Genomic DNA, 20,653 nt, shown 5'->3' with positions numbered 1-20,653 from the left:
CTGGCTATAGCTTCAGGGGCTAGTTGCAGGAAAAGTAATATTAAGGCTCAGGAGTGAAGACTTGCCTGAACTCTAGGAGGACAAAAAAGAGAGAAAAACAGAAAGTATCATTAAACGGTAATCCCACGATAATGTTCTCCAAGTAGAAATGTTCAGTGTGCTCACTTGTGACTGTTTTTGCAGTGACAGCATGACAAGGGGCATTTGGTACCAGCTTACTACTGTAGCACTTGCAGAATTTTGTTTGTTTCTTCATTTTAAGATTTTACTTACTTATTTTGAGAGAGAGCATGCGCACACTTGGAAGGGCAGACGGGGAGGGAGAGGGAAAGAATCTCAAGCAGACTCCACTTGGAGTGCAGAGCCTGACATGGGGTCAGTCTCCTGACCTTGAAGCCATGACCTGAATGAAAACCAAGAGTCGGACACTCAACCGAGTGTGCCATCTGGGCTCCCTAGGACTTTCGGATGTTTTAAAGAGGTCGGATGACCCGCGCTTAACAACCTGGAAGGCACTCTTCTTTTTTTATGTGCATGACTGTGTTCAAACATCGTAAAAGGGCTGATTGTGGAAATTCAGGATATTGTTTAATGAAGGCACAGAACAGAACTCACAGAACTGTGGATTTCATGCTCTTGGCCTGGTCAGCTCTTTTAACCAGTGCATCTGAGTCCTTTGGGGCCAGTTTTTGTGTGCAGTTTGAGGGTGTTTTTTTCCCCTTTATAGCAATCTTCTGTTCTTGGGAGCATTTCTTGGTTTCCAGAACATAGTTAGTGCTCTACTACAGGGTGAGGTCTTATCCCCTGATTGTTCTGCTGAGGCTCTTCCTTGCTTCAGTGACCCCCTGGGTTTCCCAGAAAAGGCAACACAAGAGTGAGAAAAGAAGGGACCCCTGGGCAGCAAATGCAGGCTGTGAAAATGCCACCGTAGCCAGATCTGCAAATGAGCAAGTAGACCCAACATTCCTAATCTTCAGTGAGTGTTGCTCCTAACTTCTCCCAGCTGGCAGTCGGGGCCACTCTTCCGTCACTGCTGTGATTCACACCAGAAAGCCTACCCCTGCCCGGCCAGGAGTTCAGGTCAGTGACACGGCATGTAGAAACAAACGAGGCAAAACTCAGGATGGGCCCAGGCAGGACATGCCTCCTGCTCTCAATGGTGCAGTATGGCCTTGAGACCTAAGCCTGACCTGCCGCGCCTGGCTCAGGGGACTGGCTATGGAGGGAGCCTGCCTTGGCCCTGCCTTGGCCCTTGTCACCCTCACTTCTGACTTTCCTGTCTCAGCCCTTCTGCCAATTCTACGTGACCAAAAGAGACCCCTTTCACTTGGGGTCTCCACTTCTTTTTATCGCCATTAGGTTGGGGGTAGCGTCCATCAGTCGTTGCCTTGAGACAGAAATCTATGGGCCAAAAAAACTTGAGAATCACTTCTTTATTTAAAAAAATCCCTGTTCTTCAGAATAAGGATAGGCAAACATGAAAACGCACAGCCCTAACACTTTGGTATACTTTTGTCATTCCTTATTTGTTTTTCTGGGTGAGTGCTCTTCCCCTAAAAAGATTTCCTCTAGTCCTCCACAGCAAAAAGTGATTTCCTTTTTTGTTCTCCATAGCATCATTTGTATCCTTGTGTGGGGACCTGTCCAGTGCAGGAGCTGACTTGTGTATCGGGTGGATCTTTGCATCTGCTCGAGGCATCAGCAGAGTGCTGTGGATAGCCAGATGGCAATCTGTCGCTAAATGATGTTATTTTGTATTTATCTCTCACAAGATTGTGGTGATAAGATAGTTCTGTATCTAACACTGACTTTGTATGGTCTCTGTAGAGGAAGAACTTAACTTTCTCCCCCCTCTACTCTCCTGGGCCCTATAAATTAGACTGACAAAAGACAGATTAACCGGAGAAAAATAGAGTTGGTTAACACCCGCATCATGGAGACCTGTAGGAGTACTCAGTGATGAGTAACTCAAAGGGCTGGTTAGAACTTGGGCTTATATGGCATCTAAATAAAAGAACACAAGTTCAGAGAGAGGTGACAAGACCAGAGAAAAGGACTTTGACCTTCTGGGGCAGCAGACTGTGGGAAGGCAGATCTATGGGGGAACTAATGGAAGATATGGCTGGTTAGTTGAGTTTGTTATGAAGATCCCCCTGGTGTCTTTGTGTGTCCGCCTGGGTGGTACTATTGTCTCTGGTGATTAACTTTTGTCCTTCCTGCTAGGCAGGGTAGGGGGGCTGGGAGGGACATCTTTACAAATCCATGTCCTGCTTTAAAACAAATGGGGAAAAAAAAAAAAAAAAAAAACAAATGGGGAGGGGTGGAGAGCTTTTCTGGTATCTGCTTCTCCGCTGCTGCCTTCAGCTCAAAATAACCCTCATGCCCCAGTGGCCTGTTTGGGGGTGGCATATTCTGCCATCCTTCAACACCTCATACATGATTTGCAAAGAAATGTTTATTGAATTGAATTAAACTGAAAGCAAAGGGAACCCACCATTTTCTGACCAGACTCTGCGAAATAATTTACCCTGCGCAGTGGACCAGCTAGATGGAACGTTCTGGGAGCTTCAGACGGGCCCAGAGAGAAGGTACCAGCTGAGCCGGGAGGCCTGGGCTCCTCAGCTGGCTTTGCTTCTGCTTTGCCTGCAGGGGTCACCTCTTCTTCCTTTCAGGAAGTCAGAAAGATATAATCAAGAGGTGGCTAGAAAAACACGTCAAGGGAAGTTTAAAGTGTTATACAGATATAAGGTGTTGGTACTTCCTGTACAAGCTGCGGTAGCAAACGTTTGCGATGAGCATTTAGACAGTCTTGGCTCGTTGGTCTTAAATACTGTTTATGCCCCGCATAAGTCCACCGTAACACCTGTACGCACTCCCTCGCAGGTACGAATTAGGAGCAGCTCTGTTTATCGGATGGGCAGGAGCCTCGCTCTGCATCATTGGTGGAGTCATATTTTGCTTTTCAATATCTGACAACACCAAACCTCCCAGGTATGGAAAAGAGACAGGAATGACCTGTTAAAATTATTGCAGGTGGGGCAAGTTAGAGATCGTTCACACGATTCTCAGAAATGTCCAAAAACTAGGATTGGTAAAAGTTTGGGACATATAGTGAAGGTAATATTAAATAAAATCAATACAGTGAATAGAATAAATAAACAGTTAAAGTTAATTTAAAGAAAAAACAAAAAAAAAAAACCCAGAGCGCTACCTTCTTACACTCCAGAGCCGTTTCTGTGAGCAGAACTATAGGGCTTCCTGTGTAAACTTCACCGTTTTTATAATTTATATATAATTATAATTTATATATTATATTATATATATTTTATAATTAATATATAATTAAAAGCCTCATCACTTTCACATAGAGAATCCTGACGAAGGTCCTTCCAATCCCCAGGGTCCAGGAAGATGGGTTTTATTTTATTTTTTATTTTTTATTTTTTTTAAGATTTCATCTATTCATTTGACAGACAGAGATCACAAGTAGGCAGAGAGGCAGGCAGAGAGAGAAAGGAGGAAGCAGACTCCCTGCCAAGCAGAGAGCCCGATGTGGGGCTCGATCCCAGGACCCCGGGACCATGACCTGAGCCGAAGGCAGAGGATTTAACCCACTGAGCCACCCAGGTGCCCCGGAAGATGGGTTTTAAAAGAGAAAAACTGAGGGGCGCCTGGGTGGCTCAGTGGGTTAAGCCGCTGCCTTCGGCTCAGGTCATGATCTCAGAGTCCTGGGATCGAGTCCCGCATCGGGCTCTCTGCTCAGCAGGGAGCCTGCTTCCCTCTCTCTCTCTCTCTGCCTGCCTCTCTACCTACCTGTGATCTCTCTCTCTGTCAAATAAATAAATAAAATCTTTAAAAAAAAAAAAAAAGAGAGAAAAACTGAGCAGATGAACAAGCCATGCGTTTCTTCTGCTGAATTCGCACTAACTGTTCAGAAATGACAGTGAGACCGCTGGGTGGGTGGGGAGTGGTGGCGCGAGAGAGGAAGAGAGAAAGCCCACTCCCGAGTCATCAGGGTAGGTCTGAAACTGCTGGGACAGAAGCAGGGGGTGATGGTTTCTGCTCTCTGTGTACAGGAGGATCTACCAGACTATGTTTTGCTTTGCAGGATGGGATACTCCTACAACGGGGCCACGTCCGTCCTGTCTTCTCGGACAAAGTATCATGGCGCAGAAGGAGATTTTAAAACCACAAACCCCTCCAAACAGTTTGATAAAAATGCGTACGTCTGAAAAGCACTGCTGCGAGCTGTCTCGAGTTATTGTACAAGTGAACTGTTCACAGAATGAGCCCCCTCCTCGAGGCCCTCCTCTAATTCACACTCCAAACTATTTTTAAAAACATGAATTTGGAGAATTTGCTGATTGTGTGGATGTCTATGTTCTAATCATTTTCTGTTGTGGCTTTCTATAAAAAAATAAACAGGTTATTTACAGGATTTGTACATATTTTGTACATTTATAGAACGTGAGGAGAATTTAGCACCAGCGGATCAAGTATGTGTAACGGAGCCTTCTCGACCATTCAGACGTGACATCCTTTGTCCCCATTCCTGGTTTCTCTTCCTTCCTGTATGAAACAGAAGGTGTGTAAGGAGCGGTGTCTTATGAGCAGTGTGAAGTCTGAGGCTGTTCCTCAAAAGATGTTTGGGTTGAATGATCAGGTTACTGGTTGTGTCGCGACGACTTCCAGTTTCTTACACCTGTTTGTCACCACTGTGATTCGCAGTGACCGCTCAAGGCTTATGGGGCCAGGACATTGCCTGGCACGTCCACCTTAAAGAACCGCTTAGGCTTCTCTGATACAGAAAGCAGATTGAGGGCTGGAGTGTCAGCATGAACCTGGCTAGAGACGCTGGTCATGGTTGACTCGGGGAAGGGTTCCAGAGCCTGCGTGGTGCCTGCCTTGCTCACAGTGACGGGTGAGTTCCGGCGTGTCTCTCAGGCCCTGTGTGCACAGCCACTCTGGGTAATGGAGAGACCTACCCTTTTTCAGGGCACGTGAGTTGCCCCAAGGGGTCTCTGAACAGCGTGAAAGACTTAAAAGGGAAAAATCACGTTATTTGGAAGATGCTCAGTGGGAAGAAGAGGAAATGAACAAGTTTGTTACTAAAAAAATGATTTCTGTATTACATATATACATATATAATATGTAGAAATATATGTGAAAATATATAAATATGTAATATATAATTAAAATAATATGAAAATAAGATATATATATTATATATAATATTTATAAATATCTCTTCTAGGGATACAAATGCAATGAAAGCCACAAGGGGGTATTAGGTGCTACAGGCCAATGTGGGGGGCAGGATTTTATGGGTGTGTGTTTAGAACCAAGTCTTTTATTTCAGAGCTGTGCTGAAGGTACTAAAGGTAATGTTTAGATTGTACTGAAGTGTTCTAGCTCCTGAAGAATTTAGGGAGAGGAGGGGGTGGTGAAAACAGAGAAAAGCTCTGTTGGGAACCACAAGCGTGGTAGCTGTGCATCGGTGAAGGGACACACAGGGTGCAAAGACGACTGAAAGGAACCACATCTCCGAGGACAGCAGGGTAGGTTGAAAGAGACGAGCTCAAGGAGTGGCTTTTGCAGCGCAGACGGGCCGACTTAATTTAAATACTGGGTTTGCATAGCAGAGCTCAGCCCATTTCCGCACCCCTTTCCACTGGGTGTGGAGACGCGGAGCAGAGACCCGGGTAAAGCTTGCTCTTTTCACCTTCTAGTTGTATGGCTTTGGGCAAGTTACTTAATAATTCTACATTTCTCACACCTTCAGGATGAGGATTATGATAAATACCGTTTCCCAAAGTTGTTCTGATTAAATGAACAAATGATGCATGTTAAAAAAGCAAAATAGGGGCGCCTGGGTGGCTCAGTCAGTTGGGTCAGGGCTTGGGTGGTGATCTCAGGGTCCCGGGATCGGGTCCCACGTCAGGCTCCGGCTCAGCGGGGAGTTTGCTTCTCCCTCTCCCTCTATCCCTCCCCCTGCTCATGTACTCGCTCTCACTCTGTCTCAAATAAATAAAATCTTAAAAAAAAAAAAACCAAAACACAAAATAGACCCATATACTTCAATAAATATCTGTTGGAAAAGTGACTGAATGAGTCCAGTGGCCCGTGTGTCTTCTCAGGCACGGTGTAGCTCTGGTGTGTTGCTCATTTCTGTCCTATATGGGAATTTGATTTGGCATTTATTAAAGTGCTTACACAGAAAGTGAGTGCATTTCCATAAAACGGCCCCTGTGGGAAGTGCTGAAAATGTGCAAGTGGACAAGTGAAAAGGCCCGTTGGGGGAGGCGGGGGAGGGGCAGAAACACAAATGATTGTGGCTTCAGATCAGGATGTCGAGTGGCACAGCTAACAGGGCGAGCCGGACCTCCCAACAAGGTAAGTTTAGCTCCGAACTCATCCTTAATAACTCAGCCGCAGTCACAGTGAGGTAAGGGACGGCTTTACTTGAAAGGTTGGCGAACTGAAAAAAGAGATCCAAGACCCAACAGACTGTTAGTTAAAATGTTACTTTTGGAGTGGGGGGGGTGGGGACAGAGTACAGATAGTACCACAAAGTAAAAAAAAAAATACAAAAACAGCTTCTATGAACTTTCTGACCACTGACAATTGTTAGGAACAGAACTAATTAGTTTTGAGGTATTTTATAATATGGGTGGGCATCTGAAGAGTGGGGAAAAAACCCGACATACACGTATGAGTCCAGTAATGTCTCAATCTTTGCATATTCTGATAAATTAATTGACATTGAAAACAGCTACATTTTATTCATAAAATATCCAAGGTAAAGACTATACTGCAGAAATGGTATTTAACGTTCTAAAATAATTGTTTAATAACAACATGCTTACAAGGGAGTAAGTACTCCCTTACAAGGGAGTCGGAGTATGGTGCACATACTTCTGGAAAATGTATTTAACTTAGCCCAGCTCTATTTTTATAATTCTAAACGTATTTCTATATGAAAAATAACCAATCTACTCTTAAGATTTCACCGATTCCACTAATTCAATTTTAAGCGTACTAACGGAATTTTATAATAAAACACTTCCAGTGTGAAATGGACATAAGATATATTAAATAAAAAGTTTTAATTCAAACCGAAACCTGCTATAAGTTTAAAAAAAATTTCACTTAATAATTAGTTGAAAAAATACACTTAAACACTAGAGTACCGTTCTGAAGAAAAAACTTTTTATGACTTCAAATGACATATTAGTTTTAAGCAGCAGAAGTCAAACACCTCTATATGCTTCAAAATACTGTTGACAATTTTTGTGTTCCGATACTGAATTAGGTGCTGTTATAGAGACCCTTGTTCTTGGAATCAGCTTCCGTGTCCTTGTGGGAAATACTGTAAGGCAGGAGCAGGGGGGTGGGGGTCTTGTGGGCAGGTCGCTGGGAAACTGCCGGTGTCTTCACCTTGACCCCCTTGAGGTGGTGGTTACACATCTGAAGAGTCGCTCCAGTCAGTCACTGTCACTAAGCTGCTTTTCAGGGTGCTGGATTCATCTTGAAGTCCTGTGGAGGGAGAGAGAGGAGGAGGAAGAGAAGCTCCAGTGATCAGACAAGCCTGTAAAAATCCGTCATTTGTCCCTCAGTGTCCAGGTCTGTTGGCTAATCCCCACACCCCCAACTCCCACAGGCTTGGAGGAGGCTACAGGGCCACGAAATGGCCACATCTCCAGGGAACCACGAGGGACCCTTGTCTAGAGGCTTCCACTCAGCATTTCTCCTCTGTATCCAGCCCGGGGTCAGGATCCTTAACCGCGCTCAGGAACGTTCTGTTGCTACTGACTCTGAGTGACAGGTGTGAAGAAAGGAGGATAAAATTATAATAAGCCAAGGAGGAACTAAATGGTAGATATGGGTTTTCCAGGGTCGATGGGCTTCACTAGGAAGCACAGATATGGGCACCATGTGAGAGCAAAGGCCCGGCTCACATTCTGGGGGAGAGGAAAGAAGACTTGGAGAGCAGACGCAGCAATGGCTCGGCTTACAAAGTGATGTGGCGAGAGATCTCGCTGAAAATGGGAAGGACAGGGAGGTTTGCGCATATAATTTAAAGTAACAGATGGGGCGGGGCACCTGGGTGGCTCAGTAGGTTAAGCCTCTGCCTTCGGCTCAGGTCACGATCTCAGGATCCTTGGATTGAGTCCTACATCAGGCTCTCTGCTCGGCGGGGAGCCTGCTTCTTCCTCTCTCTCTGCCTGCCTCTCTGCCTACTTGTGATCTCTCTCTGTCATATAAATAAATAAAAATCTTAAAAAAAAAAAAAAAAGTAACAGATGGGGACAGGAAAACACCGAACAGGAGTCCTGAGAGCTGTCCTGAGAGCAGAAAATGAGCCACAACCCCATCTGTCTTAGCAAGACATCAAGAGTTCAAGTCTAGGGGCACTTGGGTGGCTCAGTCATTAAGCATCTGCCTTCGCTCAGGTCATGATCCCAGGGTCCTGGGATTGAGGCCCAAATCGGGCTCCCTGCTCAGCGGGAGGCCTGCTTCTCCCTCCCCCACTCCCCCTGCTTGTGTTCCCTCTCTTGCTGTCTCTCTCTGTGTCAAATAAATAAACAAAATCTTTAAAAAAAACAGTTCATTTCTAAAGTTGATGAGCCTGGAATCTGTAGTCTGACTTACTACCGAGAGACGTGGTGGACCTCGGGGTGCCACACAGACCCGAGGGCGGGCGGCACAGACAAGCCCTTCTAGATGACCTTTCACCACGTGCAAGAATTACTTTGACAAAAATTACAAATCACATTTTATAATTTTAAAAACGAACTATACTGGGCGTTAAGTTACTGGACTGAGCCAGACCCTAGCGCTCATCCAGGAACCATGTCAGCTCCTGGTCTCCTCTCTAATTCATCCCACTGGCTACAGTGTTGCAAGAGAAATCTTTCCTCAAAGAAAATAGAGGGAAACATTTAATATGTAAACAGATTAATACAGGAAGACCGCCAGAAGAATGGCCCCATTCCGGTGTAAGATCAGAAATTTTAATTTCCGCGAGGCACCTGCATGTGGAGAGTAACTGTATGGGCATTTTCAGAAATAACATTAAAATTTAAAGACTAAAGTTTGGGTCCAAATTAAATACACCCGGGTTAAAGGACTCTGAAGAGGAGTAAGTGTGCACAAAGCATATGGTATTTGTTATACCAGCAGCATTTCTGTCCGATGCTGTTTCAACACAGTTTCGTTAGGTTTTTTTTTTGTTTTGTTTTGTTTTTAAAAGATTTTATTTATTTATTTGACAGAGAGAAATCACAAGTAGTCGGAGAGGCAGGTAGAGAGAGAGAGAGGGAAGCAGGCTCCCTGCTGAGCAGAGAGCCCGATGCGGGACTCGATCCCAGGACCCTGAGATCATGACCTGAGCCGAAGGCAGCGGCCTAACCCACTGAGCCACCCAGGCGCCCCTCGTTAGGTATTTTTAAAGAGGACACGAGTAACTGGAAAACGGAGAGCACTTTAAGGCGCTCGAGCCGCCAACCTTCTGCATGTGGCCCCTTCAGATTAGATGCGCCCCAGGCACTTGGCACTTGAGTCGAATTTGCCTCATTCTTCGCAGGGAGAGGTTCCTTCCGTTCTCTCCCGGTTTTCTTGCCCAGAGATCCTTCCTCCTCTGAGGACGAGAGGTCCCAGTCGTCATCATCCACGTCCGCGCACTGAAAGAAATGCACAGAAATGCACAAAGGCGTGAGCGTTTCTTAAAGACGCGGCGCATGCGGGCGTCCCTTGGTTACTCTCTTGGCCAGACAGAGCCGCTGACACTGGATGATCTGAAGCTGGGGAACCTCAGAGATTCCATGTCTGGTGATTTCTGGAGGGCAAGGAAATGGATTTGGAAATCTGCGCTTTGTAGGACGACAGAACCACCTCCTTGTTTCTTGCCATGAAATTTCCATGTTTTCTACTTACTCTACCAGCCATGACTTTAGAAAATCTTGGAAACACTACGTTGTAGCAGTAAAGCTGGGCTGGTCCACAGGCAGGAGCTCTTACGTCGGGATAATCTGACCTTGAACCTCAGGTCAAAGCTTCTGGGAAGGTGTTGGGGACTTTCCTCCACTTTGGGAACAGAGCTTGGGCTCTGCCCTCGTCTCTCGGATACCTTCCTCTGCACACTCCAGCTCCCAAGTGGGGCTAAGCCCCCAAAAGTCCCCATCTTACTGTCAGGTCCTGCTGTGGACCCAGAGCCGAGGCCCAGGTTCTAGCCAGTCTTAAGCATCTGGGTGCAAACTCGCTAATACTTGGCCGCGTCAAGCCAGACACGTGATAGGAGTTTGAAAACCTGTAAAGCCTGAGAAGCACGAGATGCCTTCTTACCCACTATCGTTCCAATATCCTGGATTCTCTACAGAATAGAAAGAAATGCAACCATCCTGCAGACAAGGTACGGTATATATCTCAGCGGCTGCCACTAAATATCTGTTTGACATTTTCCTACAAGAAGTACGGTTATTAAGGTATATTCGTTAAAAGATGAATCTCTCTGTATGTTTAGCGAGCAAGGGTGATTTTACCTTCAGTTCTTCTTTTAATTCTTTTTTGATGAACGCCTCAGCAACGTTAATCCCACCAGCTGGCTTATTCACATTTCTGTGATTTGAAACTGTCTTTTCAACCTTCTCGGTTAGTGTTTTAATGGCGGTTCCTGTGAGACCAACAGAAAATAGGTACGGTTTAAAAAAATATATATATCTTTTCCGATTCCAAAATATCTTGAACAAGTGACTTTGAAAGAGCCTGAGCATTACATTTCATCATGTTTATTAAATTAAAATCAGTTGATATATTTTGGGGGTTGAAAAAAGTTACATTAAGACGTATAACTCTTTTTAGAAAAGTCATGATCCCCTAGACCAGAAGCAGTAACATGTTCTTTTTTTTTAAAGAATTCATTCATTTATTTGAGAAAGGGAGAATGAGAGAGAGACAGCATTAGAGGGAGGAGATCACAGGGAGAAGCAGGCTCCTCGCCAAGCTGGGAGCCCGATGCGGGACTCGATCCCAGGACCCCAGGATCATGACCTCAGCTGAAGGTGGTCGCTTAACGAACTGAGCCACCCAGGCACCCTAAGGTTTCATTTGAAATCAAAGAACGGTGGTCTTATTCAAGCTGTGGTCAGAAACTTTAATTTCAGTGAGGTAGTCTGTAGGAGTAGAATATTCATGGGGGTATATGCAAAAACAGTACTACTTTAAAATTAATTAGTTATAGCTTATGTAATTATATAAATCTTATGTAATTATATAAATTATATAAACAAAAACAAATTTTATATAACTATATAATTATAATTATATAAAATGATAATTATATAAATATAAATTGTGTAGAGTACAATAAATGAATTCTATCTGATATGTTTAAAATATATAATTTTTGAACTGCATTAAACAGAATTTCTTTTTTTAAGAAATGACCGTTCAGCCCCACTTCTCTTCAGCAAACGGTCAGCAGCCGCACACTTGGCTCTTCTGCTCCTTTAGAACCAACGCGTCTCCCCAGGCGGCCCGGGGTCCGAGAGCGGCCCTTCTCACAGACGCCCAGTGTGTGCGTGGGTCGCGTCCGTCCACGTCATAGGATGATGTTCTCATCCCCAGTATCTCACAAGGTGACCTTATTTGAGGAGAAGGCCTTTGAAGAGGTCATCAAATTCAAGTGAGTTCGTGAGGGTGAGCCCAAATCTGGTACCACTGGTGTCTTTATAAAAATGGGAGATTCGGACACAGATGCATGAACGGGGGAGGGTGATGGTTCCCTCCAAGCTGAGGACAGAAGCTTAGACCAGATCTTCTCCGCATGGCCCTCACAGAGAACCAGCCTTGCAACCCTTGATTTTGGCCTTGTAGCTTCTGGGATGGAGACCAGCAATTTCTGTTTTGAGCCACGAGACCTGTAGACTGTGATCCTACAGTCCCAGGAAACGAACGTATCTAGGCACCCCTGCTGCTTCCTCTCCTTCCGCCGGAGCGTCAATTAGCTGCTAAGCCCTGGGCGTCTTCCTTAGGCAGCGGTGGCCTCTGCGTTAGCCCCCTCCTTTCCTTGAGCACTTTCTCAGCCTCTCCTCCCAGTGCCGGGGGCCCCCACCCCGCCCCGGGGAACCACTGTTCCCAAACAAAATTTCCAGAAGGATTTTTAATGACCAGAGCTCACCTGCGGGCTTGGGAGAAACATCGGAGTCCTCGACTTCACTTCCCTCGGTCCAGTCCGTGTCGCTTCTGACTGTGTTCTTCGCAAAGGTACACCTGTTGCTTTCGGAGGACGGCGCAGGAAGCAAGTCCGGGGATGCGCATGCCTGGATGACGTCATCACCGTCCAGCTCTTCCTCCGAACTGAACGGAGGGGTCCTAAACCAATGAAAACCCAAGGATTTGGGGGAAAGAAATCTTTTCTGTAGTAAAACTACCCCATCTTTTAAAATAGCATCATTACTTATAATTTACCTCCTCGCTGCACTTTACGGAGCGCTTTTATAGACTCAAACCCACTTGTTTCATCACATGAATTAGCACCCCATTTTAAAGTGGGGGGGTATGGGCTAGTAGGGGGTGGGCATTAAGGAGGGCACTTGTTGCAACGAGCACCGGGTGTTGCAGGAGGTCACGAATCACTGGATTCTGCTCCTGAAACCAGTACTGCACTGTATGGTAACCAACTAGAACTTAAATAAAAAATTTAAAAATTTTTTAAATAAGGAAATTGTCTATGCTTAATGTATATATAGCCGACAATAGTAGGTACACTTGGAAATTGCTGGGTGAGTTTTTTTTAGCCACAATTAAAAAAGAAAAATTAAAGGTATTTAAAAAAATAAAGTGAGATGTTTATAGCAGTGTTCATTCATTCAAGAATATTCTTTGATCACTTAAATTTTTCCAGACAATGTTCAGTCATACTATGTCCCATGAAATAAGGTTCCTATGAGATTTTTGTACCTAAAAAATGCTTTTGAAAGGTCATCTTATTGTCTCCATTATAGTCTATTTATACCGTCCTTATTATCTATATAATTTATTTTGTCTCTATTATATATACACAATGCCTCAAGAAGAGATATTTATAGCAGTAATACCTCCAGAAAAAGTCGATGATGAAATTCAGTTTATGATAAGATTAGTTTTACTTATAATTAATAACAATAATGTACCTATAATTTATTAAGTCCCCACTAAGTGTCAAGCCCTGAGGTCAAGCTCTTTTCTTTTCTTTTTTTCTTTGTAAAATATAAATCTTCTAATTTTTATCTATTTTACTTTATTTTTAAAGTAGGCTCCATACCTAATGTGGGACTTCAACTCATGACCTTGCAAGACTTGTGTGTTCCACTGACTGACCCAGCCAGGCACCCCTAAATCCTTTTCATATATCCTTTATTTATAGATCTGTGTTGTGAAAAAGGCAGCATCGCCCCACTGAACAGATAAGAAAACAGGCCTAAACAGGTAAGCAAGTGAATCAGTGGTACAAGTTCATGAGTGATGGATCTAGGATAAAAGGGCCCATGAGAGTAAGGTCTAGAGACATTCTTGATGTCTGTAAGAACACCACAATATCATCTGATTATACTCTCAAGGATCCAGCCACTAAAAGATGACATCATTCTTTGAATTCATCGTGCTTATTGAAAATCATATTGACACAGAGAGGGGAACAGTGGAAATAACTGGGGGTGGCCCCACTGCTTAGTGGGGGCCACAGGGTGATAAGGGCTATTGACTTACAGAGAATCTGATGAAGACACAAAGACATGTCACAAAGGAATAATGAATGGTGACAAATGAACTGCCATGTTTAATAGCGTTTTAGTTAATCACAGAGCACATACCAATTTACAACAAAACGAATGTTCAGGGGAATGAGCTTTTTAAACGCCCTCTCCCCACTCCCAAGTACTCACGTAATAGTTGAAGACTTTCTGGGAAAATTATCTTCTATGATATTTTTCTTAATTCTAAAATACAAAAGAAAACGATTTCTAAATGGCAGAAGCAAATAATGTAATTTTCAATATAAATTTCTATGGAATGGGTAATTTTTCCTTTTGAACATTTGTTAAAGAGAATAAGCTACAAGAAATGGGCTGGTACCAAGGACAGGCAGGTAGGAACTGTACGCGTGGCGCTCTGCTGGGGCAGACGTTACTGTGGGTAGAATGGCCCTACAATCCACGTGTTGAAGTCCTAACCCCCCAGGGACACTCTCTGAAGGTTGGGCCTTTGGGAGGTAACTATGTTTATTAGAGGTCATGAAGCTGGGGCCCTCAAAAGGATTAGTGTCTTTTTAAGAAGAGGAAGAGGGATTAGGCCCCTCTCTCTCCCTGCCACAGCGGGACACAGTGAGAGCGTGGGCCATCTACCAGCCTAGAAGCAAGCTGTCACCACAACCTGACCATACGTCATGCTGATTTCAGACGTCCAAACTCTGAAAGTGTGAAAAAACAGCTTTCTGTTGTTCAATCCACCCGGTCCATGGAATTTTGTTATAGCAGCCCAAGCCGACAGGGATAAACATGAGTACAAACATTTTAGGGTCAAAAATACTTACTTTGGGACAGATGTCCTATCAGTAAAAACAGGTCTTTGCCTTATCAGCTGTCTGCTTCTGGGAGGAAGCTGCACGGCCTTGGGTATCTCTCCATTGGAAAGGGTATCCACTTGAGGAACGTACTTATCTGGAACGGTACCATCATTCATGAATCTCCATTGCCTTCGCGATCCGTGAGTGAAGAGCACAGGAAAATACTACAATACCATCTATGTTGGCTCTTGATACCAAAAAGCTCTTGGCTTTAGAGTCCACATGACACGCATTTTTTTTTTTTTTTTAAGATTTATTTATTTTAGAGAGAGAGAGAGAGAGCAGAGGAAGGGACAGAGGAAGTGAGAACATCCAAGCAGACTCTTGCTGGGCATGGAGCCCGATGTGGGAGCCGAAACCAAGAGTCAGATGCTCAACCCACTGAGCCACCCAGGCGCCCCACCCTTTTTTAGTATTAAAATTAAATCCAAGACTCAACCTATAACGGTCCAAACAGTACGAGACTTGCCAATGAAGTTCCAAAGTCCGCAAACTGTTTAAAATTATAAAAGGCAACAGGACTTCTTTCCTATGTGCAGAAATGACATGGTGGCCAGTGACGGGCTTACCTGAGGTCAGTAAGGTTCTCTCCTCAATTTTACAGCTGACCTCATGTTCAAGGAAGTCTCGAATCTGCTGAATGTTGGGTATGTGTCTCTCTCGTTCGTGTCTTGCTGATTCCACGGTTCTTAGCACCCTGCTGAAGTGATCGCTTGGAATTCCACGTATATCCTGAGGCAATACAATGTTGAGCTTATTAGCCTGGGACATTCTCCATCTCATGAGCGTTTGTCAGCATCAACGGTGCCAACCTTGTCCTCACTGCTGCATCCGAGGGAGGGGACGCCCCGACATAGAACACAGCATTCTGGCCTCAAGAGGAGCTCCCAGGGCAGTGGGACATAGAGGGGGTGTGTATGAGTGCACGGGACTGGTTAGTGGTACCAGGCGGTGAGCGCCAGGACCGAATGCACAGAGAGGGGTGTGGTGTGTGTGTGTGTGTGAGAGAGAGAGAGAGAGAGAGACCGTCCAACCAATAATGCAAGCTGGGCCGTCAGGACAGAATGAGTGCACAAGAACAGAACAGACATGCCTTCTTCTCTTCTCTGATCCTCTGCTATTGAGAAAACAAAATACAACACAACCAGCGAACGTTCCCAAAATGAATGAGCTTACCGCATTAATCCCCAAGGTTTCCAGCTTCTCTAGCAAACTCTGCTCCAAGACGTTCCTTATTTCCTTGGTGAGGGAGGGGTTACTCTTCAAAGCTTTCCTTAGGTGGACCTTGCTTTGATTTAATTTCTGTTCGTTCTCCCTTCCTGAAATAAGGTTTACAAAGTGTGTTAAAATTTTAAATACATAAAAGCTCTAAGTAGAAAATGGCAAAACACCGCTTTTAAAAATAGCAAGCAAGCATTTTGTAATGTGGTAAGGTTTTTGGATTGTTTAATCATTTATATGGTGCTGAAGTATCACAACTTTTAAAAGTATCTTAAGTTGGCCTCAAAACATTGTCTTTAAAGACTCTTTCTTGGGCACCTGGGTGGCTCAGTCATTAGGCATCGGACTTCAGCCCTGAGTCAAGAGATCGGGGGTTGCTGGGATCCAGCTTGCATCAGGCTCCCTGCTGGGCGGGAAGCCTGCTTCTCCCTCTCCCACTCCCCAACTTGTGTTCCCTCTCTCGCTGTCAAATAACTTACATAAATAAAATCTTTAAAAAAAAATACTCTTTCTTGACCCCTTAACTGCATCATTATTAGATGAATAATCTAAGAGAAAGGTCTCTGCAGAAGCACAGTAGAAAAAAGGAGTTCTTTGGACATTCAATGGTCCATCCTGAAATTATTTTACTACTTTCTGAAGAATTCATCTTGCCTAAATCATTAGAATTTATGTATCATTTTTGAGGAAGCCTGATTTCTATTAAATAATGAAGTTTTGATTTAATAAGTTCAGTAGAACTTATTAATTTGATATTTTGAAATTGATATATTTGAAATCAGTAATTTGAAATTGATACAAAATTTCAAAGTGTGAAATGATCCCTCCCATAATATGTACCAAGAAAAAGAGGATAACAAGAGTGTTAGGAAAAGTATATTCTGTTTAAAAAAACCATCATTAAAAGCAAAGGAAAAAATAAATGGCCAGATTCTCCTAACTTTTCCTTCCCTGTTCCTCTTTCATTCCCCCACTAGAACGGGTGGCGTTCAAGAGCGTTTGGGGAAGGGGAGTGACTACATGACCCTGAATGGAGTCCTATGTCCAAGCAGAGGGAGGGCTTGATGGAAGAGGCTCCTTCCTGGGCTGTTCTGACCCTTTGTGAAGGTGCAAAGCCAGGTTTGGGAGAACATGATGACACTGCTGTCATTTGGAGTCTTTCCCCCAACAGGAACGTTTCACCCCCACAAGGGTGGTGCCTAGTGCCTGTGCCGAGCTGGTCTGGGGCTGCAGGGGCCCAGTCTCACCCACCCCGCTAGATGGGAGTTGTAGGGACCCACGAAGTTCAGACTGACAGAAGATCCACAACAAAACGCCGCAATGTCTCAGACTTTCTCTAAACTCTCTAAAAATTCCAGCAGTAAAGAATAGTTCTGTTCATGAATCCACACTTTTGCTGAGGGCAAAAGTAGTTCAATGAACTGCGTGTACATTAGGTAAGAGGAAAAATCCTGCATGTTAATGCTGTTCTATAATTTAGAACTGTGGTCTGAGAAACCGAAATTACAAAATTTTGTAAGATTATGCATTAGTAAAAATCAAAAGTAATCCTGAATTTTTCATTCTCAGCATTCATGCTGCTTTCTCACTGATGTTTTCCAATATTCTGGAGCCACCTTAGAGAAAATGCTTCTGCCCCTGGTGGCTCAGCTGGCCAGGCATCTGGCTCCTGATTTTTGGTTCAAGTCATGATCTCAGGGTCATGGGATGGAAGCCCGCATCGGCTCTCCACTCAGTGCAGTCTGCTTGTTCCACTCCCTCATGCTCCTCCCCCCCTCACCCCTGCCCCACTCACACTCTTTCTCTCTCTCTTTCAAATAAATAAAATTTAAAAAAAAAAAAAAAAAGCACTTCTGCCTTGGGAACAATACAGCAAAATCCGGAGGGCTTAGCTGCAGCCGTGGCCGTGTTGCAGACTTTGGTGATTGGCTGGCATTAAGTGTAGAAAACCATCTAGGGTGAGCAGCGAGAAGAGGTACCAAGAGATTGCCCAGGAGTCATCGTGCTACCACAGGAAGAGACACAACTCCCGCCCTGTTCACAGAAAGGGAATTTTCAGGCCAGTGCCCAGGATATAAAAAGAACTACACAGAAGCACAGCCAGAGAGACTCCAGGCTCTGTCTGCTCCCCAGGACCCGGGTCAAGAGAACTGAATTTGTTTGCCGACTGGGTTGAGTTCACCCTCAGCCCTGATGATAATAAGTTCCTTCTGGTGACTGAGTTTCCCAAAATGACTGCAAATTAAACATTTCCCCTATTCTCAAATTTGCATTATATGTTGACGCTTGCTTTGGATTCATTTATGGATAATGAGAAAACTCTTGGTAGGAAGGACTCTCACGAGGCTGGGGCTGGTCAGGGGGAACTAAAAGAAAGAATGTAGAATGGACAGGAAAAAAAATGAAGTTTTTAATGTAAAGGTGGAATTCATTGCTGGAAAGCTAATCACAACGGAAGATTTTAATCAAAGCACGTACTGCTCACCAAGATCAGTAAGACAACGCTTTCCCAGGCAGGTGGTCCAACATACAGCAGCCCACACAAGTGATCATTTCTAGCAGACGTACAACATACCAGTTTTGGTGAACAAATAGTTACAGCACAAACCAAAGAGTGAAAAACAAACACCAAAAAACAATTTCTGAGTCAGAAGGGACATCAAAATCTAGCAATCAGTATTCTCATTTTTCACGTGAGAATGAGAAAACCAGAGCAGTAAAGACACTGCTCCAACCCCCCCCCCCCCCCCAAGTCCTGGACCAGCCTGCCTCTGTCCCCTTTGTTCTGTGCGGTAAACTGTGGAAAGCTGGAAACCTGGGCTTGAGTTCCAGCCCTGTCACTAATTAAGCTCAACAACTTGGAGCACGCTCCCCATCCCCCTGTGTTTTGAGTCCCTGAACAATGAAATGGCCTCTGAGACCCCTGCTGGCCCACATTCTAACATCCTATAGGACAGCAAGATCAAATACGCCTCTCCAGGATTGTCAGAAGTGCTAAGGATGCAGAAATGGTCATGCACGCTTCTGGGTAACAGCCCCCGTGCTGTGCACGCCATTGCCAAAATCCAGCTGTACAGACATCATCTGCAAAATGTTAGCCCAGCTGAGGAACTTTCTGATGGCAATTTACGTGCTAGCGGCTTGCTGACTCCACAGAGCTCCTGAAGGACTCGTGAGGTCACTGGCTTCTGTAGCAGCCTGCTGGGGACTCAGGCCGGTCTGGCTTCGGCTCTTGTCTCTGTCCCACTAGAGCTGTGTCTAAACACGTGGAGGGCGGCAAAGGTTACTTTCTTTCCCAGTCTGGTGCCCTGCATGCGGCAACAACAAATGAGGGGGTTTGCTGGCAGTGATCCCAAACTCACACCGTATGTGGACTGGGGAGAAGAATTCTAGAACGCGGCCAGAAGGATGTCGGGGGTCTAAGCGGGGGCCCCGACGGGTGACAGTGCACTAAGTGAGGATGGTCTCTAGGAATCTAACAGACTTGTTTTTTTTTTAAATGAGTGTGAACTTGAGACTCTGTTGTTTTTTTTAAATGAGTGTGAAAACTTGAGGCACATTTCATGGATTCTGCTGAAAATAAGATATCTGGTGTTCCAGACATCAATAAATAACATGTAGGAGGGAAAAAGCATATTACTTGAAAGCGAATGGAAAATAAACATTGCACAGATACAATAGACGCGCCTGAGTCACGACTCGATTTGTAGCCCTGTTAAAAATAATTTGGGAAGGGGCGCCTGGGTGGCTCAGTGGGTTAAAGCCTCTGCCTTCGGCTCAGGTCATGATCCCGGAGTCCTGGAATCGAGCCCCACATCAGGCTCTCTGCTCAGCAGGGAGCCTGCTTCCTCCTCTCTCTCTGCCTGCCTCTCTGCCTACTTGTGATCTCTGTCAAATAAATAAATAAAATCTTTAAAAAATAATAATAATTTGGGAAGGGATGCCTGGGTGGCTCAGTTAGTCAAGCATCTGCCTTCGGCTCACATCATGATCCCAGGGTCCTGGGATCGAGTCCCACATCGGGCTCCCTGCTCAGCGGGGAGCCTGCTTCTCCCTCTGCCTGCCGCTCCCCCTGTTTGTGCGCTCTCCCTGACAAATAAATAAATAAAATCTTAAAATAATTTGGAAAAAGTCGTCTAGAGAACACAGAAGTTATAATAAATATTAAGAATTTACAAATTGGAATGTGTCGTTTTTAATTCTCTTCCTAACACAAAGGGTAAAACCTGAGTTCATACAAATATTAACAATTTGCTTTCTCCTAAAGAGATAATATAGGGTGTCAATCCTTATCATTGTTAAGGAGAAAATGATGGTAAACAGATTCAAGTATAATTGTTTCAGGATCTACAAGTCTGGCATCAGGAAATACTCTAAATAATGTGCAATGATTTTCATAAACTTCAAAGATTAATTGACAGGAAATAATTTTGAGAGCTGCTGAATAAAATGAATAAGCCACAATGACTTTAATTGTCTCCCCAAACCTTGAACTGTTCCCAAATTTCACCATAAAGATATTATCCAGGGGTCCCTTGGGTGGCTTAGTCGGTTAAGCCTCTGACTCTTGATTTGAGTTCAGGTCAAGATCTCAGGGTGGTGGGACCGAGCCCCTGCATCAGGCTCTGCACTGGGCATGGAGCCTGTTTAAGATTCTCTCTCCCTCTCCCCCCATCGACCATGTGTGCACTTGCTCTCTGTAATAAATATATCTTTTTTTTTTTTTTAAAGACATTCTGCCTACAAATATTCTACATTGGGAGCTTAAACATGCTTTTCTTGCTATTAAAATAACATGGAAACGGGCAGCTCACCCTCTCATTTCACAGA

General features: G+C 44.4%; 2 protein-coding genes across 4 annotated transcripts in view; one reads left to right on the top strand and one right to left on the bottom strand.

Annotated features, from left to right (window-relative positions):
• Nucleotides 1–4,438, top strand: part of CLDN10 (claudin 10) — a 129,925-nt gene extending 125,487 nt beyond the window's left edge. For all 3 annotated transcript variants that reach the window (XM_032314479.1, XM_032314481.1, XM_032314478.1), the window contains exons 4-5: nucleotides 2,884–2,991; nucleotides 4,109–4,438. In XM_032314479.1, coding sequence (XP_032170370.1) covers nucleotides 2,884–2,991; nucleotides 4,109–4,232 — 232 coding nt within the window. In that variant the 3' untranslated portion in view covers nucleotides 4,233–4,438. The remainder of the gene's footprint in view (nucleotides 1–2,883; nucleotides 2,992–4,108) is intronic.
• A 2,749-nt stretch (nucleotides 4,439–7,187) lies between these two features.
• DZIP1 (DAZ interacting zinc finger protein 1) overlaps nucleotides 7,188–20,653 on the bottom strand; it is a 51,049-nt gene continuing 37,583 nt past the window's right edge. Inside the window, 8 exon segments of the mRNA XM_032314477.1 lie at nucleotides 7,188–7,536; nucleotides 9,509–9,683; nucleotides 10,542–10,672; nucleotides 12,179–12,372; nucleotides 13,923–13,976; nucleotides 14,570–14,696; nucleotides 15,172–15,334; nucleotides 15,779–15,921. Of these exon segments, the coding sequence (XP_032170368.1) occupies nucleotides 7,460–7,536; nucleotides 9,509–9,683; nucleotides 10,542–10,672; nucleotides 12,179–12,372; nucleotides 13,923–13,976; nucleotides 14,570–14,696; nucleotides 15,172–15,334; nucleotides 15,779–15,921 (1,064 nt within the window). The 3' untranslated portion in view covers nucleotides 7,188–7,459.

Source organism: Mustela erminea, chromosome 15, assembly GCF_009829155.1.
Source record: "Mustela erminea isolate mMusErm1 chromosome 15, mMusErm1.Pri, whole genome shotgun sequence".
Classification (NCBI taxonomy): Eukaryota; Metazoa; Chordata; class Mammalia; order Carnivora; family Mustelidae; genus Mustela; species Mustela erminea.
Note: the sequence above shows the minus strand (reverse complement) of the source record. Positions and strands in the feature narration are given on the sequence as shown.